This window comes from Rhinolophus sinicus, chromosome 14 (genome assembly GCF_057876585.1).
Source record: "Rhinolophus sinicus isolate RSI-liver-muscle chromosome 14, RSI-T2T, whole genome shotgun sequence".
NCBI classification, from domain to species: domain Eukaryota; kingdom Metazoa; phylum Chordata; class Mammalia; order Chiroptera; family Rhinolophidae; genus Rhinolophus; species Rhinolophus sinicus.
The window spans coordinates 129,788,517-129,801,619 of NC_142514.1; the positions used below are offsets into that span (position 1 = coordinate 129,788,517).

At 46.9% G+C, this 13,103-nt stretch overlaps 1 protein-coding gene across 3 annotated transcripts in view; it reads left to right on the forward strand.

The window, feature by feature from the left end:
* Positions 1-13,103, forward strand: part of ME3 (malic enzyme 3) — a 176,215-nt gene that overhangs the window by 140,539 nt on the left and 22,573 nt on the right. For all 3 annotated transcript variants that reach the window (XM_019739628.3, XM_074335628.2, XM_088791527.1), the window contains exon 8: positions 12,512-12,621. In XM_019739628.3, the coding sequence (XP_019595187.3) occupies positions 12,512-12,621 (110 nt within the window). The remainder of the gene's footprint in view (positions 1-12,511; positions 12,622-13,103) is intronic.

A 13,103-nucleotide genomic window follows, 5' to 3' on the forward strand; every position in this document is an offset into this window, starting at 1 on the left:
AGTAGGCTGCCTTTTTGTTTTGCTGATGGTTTCCTTTGCTGTGAAAAAAACTTTTTGGTTTGATGTAATCCCATATGTTTATTTTTTTCTTTTACTTCCCTTGCCCGAGGGGATAGATCAGTAAAAATGTTACTCAGAGTAATGTCTGCAAATGTGCTCCCTATATTTTCTTCTTGGGGTTTTATGGTTTCGGGTCTTACATTTAAGTCTTTAATCCATTTTGAATTTGTTCTCATACATGGCGTAAGGAGCTGGTCCAGTTTCAGTTTTTAGCATGTGTCAGTCCAGGTTTCCCAGCACCATTTATTGAATAGACTGTCTTTCCCCAGTGTAAATTCTTGCTTCCATTGTCATAGATTAAATGACCATATAGGCATGGATTTATTTCTGGGCTCTCTATTCTGTCCCATTGATCTGTGTGTCTGTTTTTATGCCAGTATAATGCTGTTTTGATTACTATATGGATTTTTTATAATGAGTTAAGCAGCAATTCTTTCCCAGAGACAGTTCCTTGCATTAAACAATAAAAATAATAAAGAAATAAATAAACAAGCAAGCATTCCACCCTTCACTCTCTCTGGTGATTTGAGTGCTGGGCTAACCTTGACTCCTAAGGACAACAAAGCAATTCATATACATTGACTCATTTAATACAACAACCCTAGTCAGTAGCTACAATTACTGTCCTATCCCACTAAAACAGAAGTTCCAGGAAGGGATCTTTGTCTCTTCTGTTCACTGCTGTGTCTCAAGCACACAGAACAACGTGTAGTGCAGAATGGATTCTCAATAAACATTTACTGAATGAATGTACTCTTTACAGATGAGCAAACTGAGGCACAGAGAGGTTAAGGAACTTGTCCAAGGTCACACTTTTAGCAAATTGTGGAACCAAGTTATAACCCAGGTGGTTATAACTCCAGAACCCCCCTCTAACTTGGATACTCTCTATTTCTGTTCTTTAAACATGAAAGAAAAGACAGTGCAACATACTCTAGACACTTTCTTGATACAGTAGGCAAGGAGGATAAATGGGAGGGAGGTCTTATGGAAACTATCCTACTTAGCATATTCATGTCTTCTCTCTCCAGGCTGTTCTAGGGCAGGGGTAGTACCCCACCTAGCCTCACCATTAGGGGGGCTCTGGAGGGACTAGCCATCAATTCCCATTTTCAAAACTCTCTGGCTACCAGCAGTGAGGAATCATCCTCTTTAAAAAAAAAAAAAAAGTATATATATATATATATATATATATATATATAGAGAGAGAGAGAGAGAGAGAGAGAGAGAGAGAGAGAATTGACATATAACATTGTGACATTGTGTAAGTTTAAGGTATACGTGTTGATTTGATACATTAACATATTGCAATATGAGTACCACCATAGCCTTTGCTAACACCTCTGTCACATCACACAATTATCATTTCTTTTTGTGGTGGGAAAATTTGCCAGCATCTGGATCCGTTGTCTAGTGCTTCCTGGTTCTTCCTTCTTTTTTTAATTAAATTTATTGGTTGACATTCGTTAACAAAATTATATGGGTTTCAAGTGTACATTTCTATAATACATCATCTATATATTGCGTTGTGTGTTCACCACCCAGGTTCTTCCCTCTTAACCACCCACATGGCCCGTGGTCCCCTTACCCCTTCATTCACCAGAGCTGGGCGCCCCCTGTAGGCCTCTCCACAAACTACAAACCCAACCAACCCACCCCCAAGGGAAAAGCTGAGGCTCTGGCTCCAAGCTTCTTCTGGTGGATTTAAAACTATATAAACAAAGGAAAACCCCTAAGCTTATAGCATACAAACTACAAAGAAAGCTTCAAGGTTTTATTTTAATTTTAAAAGATAGTAAAGAACATGACTGTTAGCTCTAAGCCCCGATTATGTTTCAAGGAAATTTTCACATTCAGAGTCCTTCTCAGCAGACACGGTCACTGCTCGTTATTTTTATGTACACTGAATTTTAGAAATGCCCTCTGTATCTTACCTCATTTCCCCGCCTGGCCCTCCCTAGGACTCTAATCTTACAGCCTCAGAGAACCTGAGCAAGAAACAACAAGCCCATTTGATCAAACTCCCTCACTGCACAGGTGAGGAAACAGAGACCCAGACGGAAAATTAGCTCCCCACAGTCAGATAATGATAAAAGCAGTGGGAAGGTAAGGGGAACCTATCCAGTTGTTTGCTCTCAGTCACAAAATTCATGAAATCTTTTCCAAGTTTCCGTTCAGCATGTATTTATCATGTACTTTCTCTGTGCCCCAGAGTGTGTCCAGTACAAAGAAAAGACCCACCTTGAAGAATTCAATTCTCCCTGAGATAGTAATGTGCGCACATAAAATAATCAGAAAATAGTTCAAGGCAGCATCAAGTTACCTGTTTATTCATTTATTTATGTAGTCATCCATCCATCCATTCATTCAATGGACAGATATTTATTGAACATAGCAGTAAGTCAGAAATAGACTTTGTTCTAAAGGAGCTTACAGTTGACTAGGGGGAAAAAAGAGGTGCTCAAAGAATTACTACTGGGTTTGTATAGATTAAAGATGAGCTTCATTAACGGCCCTGCCTACAGTGTCAATCAAGGCAAATAGGGGAAATAGGTGGCCAAGGGGCCTGGGATATTTGACTGGGTTTAAAAGTTATGACCTTGAGAAAAGATGAAACAGTGCCATTTGCGACAAAATGGATGGATCTTGAGATTATTGTGCTAAGAGAAATAAGTCAGACAGAAAAAGTCGAGAACCATATGATTTCATCAATATGTGGGATATAAAACTGAAAGAAACAAAGGAACAAGACAAAGAAAGAATGAAACAAAACCTCACAGACACAGACAATAGTTTAGTGGTTACCAGAGGGTAAGGGGGGAGGGGGGTGGTAAAAGAGGGTAAAGGGGATCAAATATATGGTGATGGAAGGAGAACTGACTCTGGGTGGTGAGCACACAATGTGATATATAGATGATGTATTACAGAATTGTACACCTGAAACCTATGTCATTTTACTAACCATTGTCATCCCAGTAAACTTTAATGAAAAAAAAATGTTATGGCTTTCTTCCTAGGAAAGAGCTAGCAACTCACTTTTATAGAGCACCTACTCTATTCTGGGGGCTTTACATTTAATTACCACAGCAACCCTTAGAGAGCAAATAACTGGGGCTCAGAAAGGTTAAGTACATTGTCCATCCTCACCCAGCTAGAAATTGGGAGAGTTTGAACTCGTCCCAAACCCACCTGACTCCAAAACCTGAAGACATGTCATACAGACCCTCTGCTGCTCACTCTCCTGGCCTGGCTGGGAGGGCCCTCCCCACAGTGGCCTCATCCTTGGGGGTGAAAGAAATAGCCTGAGCGATTGTGATACAAAGATGCTTTGCCTCTGTGGCCTCTAGGAAAGGAGGGTGCGGCTCCAAGGGGAGCTGGTAATATCATAAGAGATGTTTGTCACTGGTCCCTCCTGTGGTGGGACTGTTCTCTGTCATTCATTCATTCATGCTTTCATTTGTTCAATATTAGTTACAGAGCCAGGCAAGTACGGAGCCTGGGGCACCCAGCAGCATGTCTATTGTCTATTTGGTCTTTTAACATGGATGTCTGAAGCTGCCTTGTCCAGAGGGCAGGAAAGGAGGCAGGGGGCAAGGGGCAGGACAGGGGATCAGTTAAAGCTCCTTCTTCAGCTGTCCTGCCATACTGGAGTGAGTAAGACCACCTCCCCTGCCCTCAAGGACTGCCTCGCCCCTGCTTTGATGTAGCCTGTCACCTAACCTTAATCTTTCCCTTTCTTCCCCTCACCAATTTTGCTTCACTGGGTCCCAAAAGCCCACCAACACAGACTAGGTTCTCTGACCTTATTGTTTCCCACCCCCAGATGACCTGTCATACTTCAAGGTAGAATTTAGCCAATTCTATGAGAGGGGGTTGGTTTAGACTCCGAGGAGATTGAGACACAGTTGTCGGACAGACGGTATGGTACATATACCATGGTAGTTCACCTGAACAGAGATCAGAATGGGCCAAACTAATCAGAGAAGCTTCATGGAGGACACCAGTGGCCTCATGACTGCTCAAACGCTCAATCTATGGGCCAATCAGAGCGGGCATAAGTGCTGACACCCCCAAGCCGGCTAGTGGGTTGGTGGCTGGGAAAAGCGCGTGGGTTTTAGGAGCAGAAAAGTTAAGGAGTGAGTGTCTGTGCCCTAGAAGAAAAATTCAGTACTGGCCTCTGACCTTGGAGAGGTCAAGGGGTGAGCAGATCAGCCACCATCCCCTTCCCAGCGCTGGGATTTCTGGCGCCATTTGCGTGCTTGCCCAGGAACTCGGACAAACAAGGAAATCGAGGAGGAAATCCAAACTGTTCCTGAAGTGTTTTCTGTCTGGCCTGGGATTGCTGTCAGAACAGTGGCTGGGGAATGGCCACATTATTCTGGGATTGTTGCTTAGAAGTTGCTGCTTCCTGTGACTATCTTGTTACCCAATGGGAGTTTTCCCCATTAGGCCAGAATGCCCCCCACAGGAGCCGGCCAGTCTGGCTGCCAGGGCAGGGCTCACCAGAGGAATCTTCCTGTGAGGGACCTGAGAAGGCAAAGGCTTCAGGGGTCCACTCACACACCCCACTCCCCGCTGGAATCCCTTCCATAGCTTCCATGCCAAGTGGCGCTCCGGTAACCATGGAATCACTTCCAGTGACCAGCAGCTTCTTTCCATCCAGTGTTTGAAATCTCTGCCTTACATGGCACTAAAATCTGTGTCCTTCTGACTTCTACCTGTTGGCTCAAAGCCACATGAAAGAAGTCTACTTAATTCCCTGTCGACAGAATGGTCCTTCATGTCTTTGAAGATAATCATTATGCTTCACTCCGCTTGGCTTTCTCTTTTTCAGGCTCAGTATTCCCGCCTTCTCCAATCCATGGTTTCTGGTTTCCTCACCTACACAATAGTTTCCCTGTCACCCTTCTGGATCCTTTCCCAACCCCTGCCCCCAGCAGAATGAGTCACTCCCTCATACATACCTGTGATGGAGCTGTGCTGTGAGGGCTTCACTAGGCTGGGAGGTCCTAGAGGGAGGGAACATGACTTCTTCCAATTCTAACTGGACTGTGGCTCCCACCTCCTCCCATCTCCTTAGGGTCTCTCCATCATTACTACTCTCATCTCTCCTCCATACTGGTTCCTGTATCTCATATGCACACCTCCCATCTCAAAAATAAATCCGTCCTTCATTCCCACATCCCCCAATGGCTGTCAGCCTCCTTCTACTTCATAACCAAGCTTCTTGAGATTCATAATCACTGACATTTCCTCCCCTTCCATTTACCCTCTAACCCCCTGCAGGATGGCCCCCTCCCCACCACTCCACTGAAAGTGGTCTGGCAAAAGTCACAAAAAATCTTCTAAATGCCAACTCCAGTACACACTTCGAGATCCCTGTTTCACTGGACATCTCAGCAGCATCAGACGCGACTGCTCTGCCTGCCCACCTTCTGCCCTGCTGGTTCCCCTGCTCACTTTCCTTTGCTGGACTCTCCCCCAGCGCCCCAGCACCTCAGACTCAGCACGTGTCAAACCTGTCTTACCCAGGAAGCCTGTCCTTCCCTCTCGCCAACTTCGTCAAGCAGTGGACACACCATCCCCCATCCTGGGCTCCTCCTCCTCCTTCATCTTCCACATCTGCCCTGTTATGAAATCCTGCCCTTAATAACCATCACCTCCGTGGATGTGCCAGGCTTTTTGTATACATTACCCCATTAAACTCTCACAACAGGACTGCAAGAGCGGTATTATGATCCCACGCTATTCTCAGCGAAGACTGAAATTTGGATTAAATCGCTTGCTCAAGGTGACACATTTAGTAAGTGACGGAGCCAGACCCTCTCGACCCCGAAGCTCTCCACACTCTGCCTGGCCTCCTTCACATCTTTTACCCAGTCCCTCTTCTCCCGTTCGGTCCCCATTGCCTTGTCCCGGAAGTTCATGGTCTCTCCCTGGGGTTCCGTGACTCTTTATCGCCAACATGTCCGCCCACCCCATCATCCACTCTGCTGCCAGAATGAACTTCCTAAAACACATGCCACTTTCCTGCATAAAGCCCCTCAGGGGGGCCCCATTGCTCTCCAGACGGACTAGACTCTTTGCACAGGCCTGTAACGGGGTGGCCACTGGACACCACCCAGCCTCATCTCTCCCGCCTCCTCCCCTTCTCCACACCCCTCTCCCCATCTCCAGCTCTATTTATTTCCCTGGAGCTCCAGGAGGCCCCCTGGTCTCATTCCACAAGCATGTGCTGTTCCCTCTACCTGCGGCGCCCTTCTCCATCCCTACCCCCACCTACACACGGACCTCTGAGTCCCCTGCTCTGTGAAGCCCTCACCGCCTCTCCCCCAGCCGAGCTGCCTGATCCCTTTCAGGCCTGCCACATACCTAGCACATACCTTTATGATTCCTCTTGTCACAGTATGTTGCAACTGCTTTTTTATTTTCTTGTGTCCCCATCAGATTTTTGCCTTTGCCATCTAGCAGGTAAGACAGTCCCTTGTCCACAGTGGTCACTTAGAAATGTTTGCTGAGTTGAATTTTTATATCCTACCTAGGATAGTTCCTGACACAAAGAGGATACCCTGCTGTACACATTTCTTTAATAATTAAAACAGAAACATCAATAAATAATTGTGGTGCAATGTGATATATGCTATTATAGAGAAATATCCAGGGTATCATGGCAGCCTGGAGGAAAGAATTGCTGCTACCCTGAAGGTAGAGAAAGCAATGGGTCAGAGAAGCCTTCCTGGAAGAGGTGACATGCCAGCTGGGTCTTACAGTTTGAGTAGGAGTTGGCTTAATGAAAATGGCCTCCTAGGCACTTGAGCAAAGACATGGTGCAATGCATGCCCCACAATGGTTGGGGAGCAGCAGCATATGCCAAGACAGCTTTAAGCTTGAGCTTTAAGCTTGGAGCCAAAGTGAACATCACCAAAGGCGTTTGGACATAATCCCAAAGGCAGTGGGAGCCCAGTAAGGATTTTCAGAAAATAAGTGGCCTGCACAGATTTATGTTCAGAACGCTAGGGAGGATGCATTGGGGGAGGGGAATAAACCCGGAGGAGGTGAGTTCCGTTATGGTAGGTTCCTGGACAGGAGGAGCAATGGCAGTATCCCCAGGGACAGATGGCCTTGCCCTGAGTCCACCCAGCCCCACCTGGTACAAAGTTCTTTCTGCAGAGGGTTGTGTCTTTCTAAGTGTGCTCCACCTCAGGTGGGGAGGGTAGGACACAGAAAGGTAAAGCGTCTGGTCAAATGAGTTTAGAAGATGCTGGGTTGAACAGGTCTCTTAATGCAGGACTTTTCAGAGCCTTTAATATATATGTAACATTCAGAGTTTCCCAAACAGGGTTAGCCATGGAAACTCTATGTGAGAGCATCTCAAGGGACTCAAGTTTAACAGAAGATGTAACACAGAATCAAAGACCCAGAGCTTTCATGATTCTGTCAGTGCTGGTTCTTGGAAGGAAAAAATAAATAAAAGAAATAGCTCTGCATTGGGTGACAACTGATGTTCTCACTGAGTCCTCTGCTGTGAGAGTCTTGTGCGTGTGTTTTTTGTTGGGGGAACAGAGTAGGCTCCCATGGAAATATGAGTGGTAGCTTTTAGTCATTCTGTTTGGAGACAGGCTGAGCAAATTCACCTGCTCCTCCCAGCTCCCTCGTGTTTGTTCAGGCCTGAAAGAGGTCAGGCCCAGGTGTTTGAAAGAATGACAGGTCCTGACCTATGGAAAGAGAAACCAGGTGGGCAGCCCCTGGAATGTTCTGCTCTCACCACCTCCCTCACGCAGTGTTCAGTCAGCTTGCTGGGGGTGGGAGGGGGGGGGTGGGGAAGGGCGGAACAGCCACCTCAGAATCCCCTTACCCTCGGGAGGCTGCATCCCAGGTGGCAGGGACCCTGATCGATGGGTCCCGGCCTGGGTCCTGTCACATTGTCACACACAGCTCACCAGGGCTCCCAGGCGCAGGTCACCATTTGCAGGCTGCCTCTTGCTTGAGCCCTGGGGGAAGAATTTAAACATCCACCACCCGTCAGTCGGCCTTGTGTCTTTAAATGAGCCCTGGCCTTGGAATGCCTTCCTTGGCAGCTCCAAGGCCATTTCCCAGCTGAGTCCCCAGGGGTGAGAAGTCCGGGCAGCTCCACCAATGGCTTGGGGAGGGCCCTCTTTGTCCACTGCAGGAACTCTCCCCTGGAGAAGCATCAGAAGTTCCTCAGCCCCTGCCAGGGCTTCAGGGTGAAGAGTTCAAAAGAGCAGAAGGGGTCAGATAAGCAGGAGCCTCCCCAGTGAGGGGGGTCTTCTGTAGGCAAGAGGTCAGCAATACGCTGCCAGCACTAAAATCAGGGCCCAGAGCCCTGAGGAGGGGGCAGCTGTACAACCTGGAGGGTGACTGCCTCAGCCCTGCTCACTCAGCTGGTCTGCTGGGCTTCAGCTCAAAAAGGACTCCAAAATACTCTCAAGACTTTCCTGTCACATGTTGCTCTTACTCAGAATGGTCAGACCGCCCTACTTTGGACTTGTAGAATTATCTGAGCGAAGCTCCTGGTGCATCTACTCCAACCATACACTAAGTAGCCTCTGCTGCTCTTCCAGCCCTCAGAGCAGGAAACTGAGACCCAGAGCGAAAGGGGCCTCACCCAAGACTCAGAGCTTCTGTCAGAGACAGAGAGAAAACACGGTTTTCCTGTGCCCCAGTGCAGTATTTTCTTCACCACATGGCACTTCCCTTCTCTATGGAGAAAGAAATCCAACTTTTTCATCTACTTAGTTTTATCCTTTACAGACTCATGTCGCCATTGAAACTAAACTAAGGTAAGTTCTAGAGTCCCGTACAACTGGATTCAGATTCCAGCTCCATGACTTTCCAACTGCAGTAAACAACCCCTGGGCAAAAAACGTCTGTAGCTCAGGAATCCTTCTCAGAAATAACACCTACTTCATAAAAGCATGTGGAGATTAATTGAGATAATATGCCAAAAGCTCAGGGAGGTGCCCAGCAGGTAATAAACACTCAATAAGATTTAGTTATTTTTGTTACTGTTGTTAGCAGTACTAAGTGTCCATGAATATATGGAAGGCAATTATAATTAACATTTAAATTGGTGTTATGGGGTAGGTTCAGTACCTGTATTTGTATGTGCTTGAATGAATTGAGAAAATATTTTTTCTCCTAAGAATTTAAATTTTCACTTGGAAATAGTGTTTTTGTTCTTAATTGGCTTTTAATTAGTTTAACAAGTTGTCAGGCAAACTCACAACTATCATTTCCACCAACCCTTTCATGTATCTACCCCTCCTTAAAACATTTATTGAACAACTGCAGTATCAGCTTATCATAGATGCTCAATAAATGCTTTTGGATGGATAGACGGGTGGGTGGATGATGCTAAGAGAGCAGTTGAAATCATTACCTTTGGTTCAGACTAGCTAGTGGCCTGGTTTCATGGCCTCAAAGAGGGGCCGAGGAACTAGGAGAAAGTGGTGAAGGGCCCAAAGTTCTCAGTGGAGACAAAGAGTAGGTACAGTGGAACTGAGGGAGATGGAAGGAGAGAGAGGCTGTGGTCAGAGACGGAAATGGGCAGTGTGAAATTCTAGAATAGGGCTGGTTCCTGGCGAGAAAAGATGCAGGGAGCAGCAGTGGGGAGGGGTGTGCAATGTGGAGAGGGTTCTGGAGATCCGTGGACCTACTGAGGTCGAGGAACTCTGAGTCTAGTTATTGGATGGGCAATTCACAAAGCCTTTTCTGGAATCCCAAGTTCGTACTGAAGTGACCCGAATTAATGAGGTTTTTACTCAATATCTCAGCAAATGGCTCCCTAGGGAGGTTCTCACATATAAAACTGAATATAATATGAAAGAGTAATAGTGCACTGAACGAAAGTATTTATTCATAATTCTTGCCTTATTTTTACCTAGAATGGTGTTGTTTAAAGGTCAAGTGTGTGTGCGTGTGTGTGCGTGTGTGAGTGTGTGTGTGCGTGTGTGAGTGTGTGTGCGTGTGTGTGTGTGAGAGAGAGAGACAGAGAGAAAAAGGAGAATGTGCATCACATTCTTTTGTCGTCTGACCTTTTCGGCATTTCAGCTCCAGGCCAGTTGCGGAGCTGCACTGGGCATCTTGTGAGGGTTATATATAGCAAAATGTCACCAGCAACCAAAGACATTCTGTTCCCCCTCCCAACCCAAATACTTGAAATTCACACCCTGAACAAAAATGCACAGTAAATTTTGGCTTGGCAAGCACAGCATTGTATTTTGTGCACAGGAGGGTTTTTGTTTGTTTGTTGTTATCATTTCTCTTCATTGTACAAGGAGAAGGGGACTGGATGGTGGGTCAGGAGACACAGCAAGCCCCCTCCCCCTCCCCCGTCAGCACTTGCTCTATGACTGTGAATAAGAATTGAGGCCAGAATGACACGTATGTTTAGCACTTTACAATTTAAAAGTCACCCTCAACTTTTAATACTAATAACAACCCACAGAAGTTGCCCAAGCAGATATGATTGTGCCCACTAACAGGGAAACAGAGGCAGTAAAGAGCAGTGAACTGACATGTGCAAGATCCCTCAGTTGCGTGTCACAGAGCCAGGTTCAGGCCCACAAGCCTCCTGACCACAGCCCAGAAGTATTAGCCCTGGATTGTGGCAAGTCACCGCCTCTCTCTTTCTGTCCCTGTAACATGAACCCATCTCCAGATCCCCCACTGACAGCCCCAGCTCACTAAGTTTCTCGAGGACCATGGTAGGAGCAAACACTTGCCTGCCTACTGGCATTTCTACTGTACAGGGTAAGTCTTGCACAAAATTATGAGGTTGGAAACAATGTTTTCTAGGCCATTTCAGTGCTACTCACCCCATCACCAGCCTCATCAGACAGATGCCCCCCATAGCACAGGACGCCCACGCAGAAGCATGTGCTCACCCACCTTTTCAGCAAGGTCATAATTCGTTCTTTCTATAGCGGGTCCCAAGCCTCCAGTTCACACCAGGTTGGGAACGGCAGGCCACTTGTCCCGAACAGACGCCCCGACACTACTTGCTGATCCATCAGGGCATTTTTTCCTCAATGAACATGACCTCAGAGACTGTTAGTCACAAATTGACACATGAGATGAAATCCTTGTTTTGTCCATGGACTGAGTGATTTTTAATAATTCATATCACCCTTGCTTCCAGAAAGACTTCCAATAAGAGACACAATACGATAAAACTAACAAAACCAGGATCAAAGAGCAAGAGTGGAGTCAGAGGGGAGGTGCGCACAGAAAGCCTAGACTGAGAGAACCTCCTGCCTGCCAAACAGCAGAAAACGGAGCTCTCACCTTCCTCCCAGACAATGTCAGCAGGAAAACTAGGTTATGAACCTAGGCATCTTTTAAGAAATGCAAACTTCTTCCTGACCTTGAACTCTCGGAGGCAGTTTTAGCATAGATTCTACATAAGGCGTCTCAGGCAGCTTTGTGAGCACGTCTTCACCTGCCAGTGCAGCGTTTCTCAGAGGCCCCTCGCCTGTCAGGTCAGAACCATCTGGGGTGCTTGCTAACAATGCAGAATCCTGTGCAGCCCGGGGACCATAGGTGATAATTAATACCGTACCGTATACTTGAAGCTTGCTAAAAAGATCTTAAATGTCTTCACCACTGAAAACACAGAACAAAGTAATGATGGGAGGTGATGGATGCATCAATTAGCCTGACTGAGGTCATCATTTCACAAGATATATGTATATCATGGTGTACACCTTAAATACATACCGTTTTTATGTGTCGATTATAACTCTGGAGGAAAACAATGCCGATTTCTCAGCCCTACCACCCAAACTCACTGAATGAGACTCTTTGGGAGATGGGCTAGGGCACCTGTCCTGTAGACGGGCTCACTCACTGATTCTTCTGTGCCTGGGAGACGGAGGACACCCTCACTGAGGTGTAAGGAGGGGACAGCGGCTTGATCGTAGATGCCTCTCAGCCTTCCTTGCATCCTGTCAGGGAGCCATGCCTGAACCCAGAAGAGTCTCTAATGGAGGAAGTCATGGCCTCGGGGCCCACCCAGGGAGCGGTTGGAACACTGTAGAGGCTCCCAGACCCCTGGGCAAGCCGGGCTGTCTGCATGTACTTGTGTTTAGAGAGAGATTTCTGCTGGGATTTCAGATGGCCACAGGCCATAGAAAGAGCAGGCCCTATCTCAGCCCTTCCACGTGGTGGCCCACGTGAGCCACCAGCCCACATCAGAGACAGTGAGGTGGGCTCAGCTGACCACCAAGCCCACTGCCCCTACTCTCCCTTCCCCATCTTCATCCGTAATGAGGTAGGAAGAGCCCGGGAGTCCAGGAGCCAGCCAGGTGGCAAAAACCCAGGTGAATGAGCCATACCATACACCCCACCTGCTGGCCGGCCTGCGCCTCCCCACTGCCAGGGATGTGCCACGGGGAGGCAGCCATGCGTTCTTTCCTTTCCCTCCCTGCAGGTTTGGAATAAACTGTCTCATCCAATTTGAAGACTTTGCCAATGCCAACGCCTTCCGCCTGCTCAACAAATACCGCAACAAATACTGCATGTTCAACGATGACATCCAGGGTAAGTTTCCACCCCCCCGACAAAGCCCCCGAGGACTAGTGCCATCTCAAAGGCTCACTTGGGTGCCAAAGCGGGGGTACCTCTTAGCTGGTTTACTGCCAGCAGGTATTGAAGAAAGAACATTAAACTTGCATTCAATTCCCATGGTGCTCATTCTTAGCTCTGTGACCTTGAACAAGTCCCGTAACTTTGCTAGGCCTTCGTTTCCTCATCTATAGGATGGAGAGCATTACTGCTTCAGAGAAGAGTAAGAATTATGTGATTTCATCTATGTAAGAAATACTAAGCTATGATGTCATTTTCTAGCTAGTTGAACTTGGGCAGATCAGATCTCCGACTGCAGTTTCATCATCTGTTCAGTGAGGGTGATGATAACTGCCTTGGAAGATTCCTGTGAAAACTGAAAGAGTTAATATGCACATAGGACTCTCAGACCAAAGTTATCAATCGCCATAAAAATGGCCTTCCCCAGCCAGAAGGAT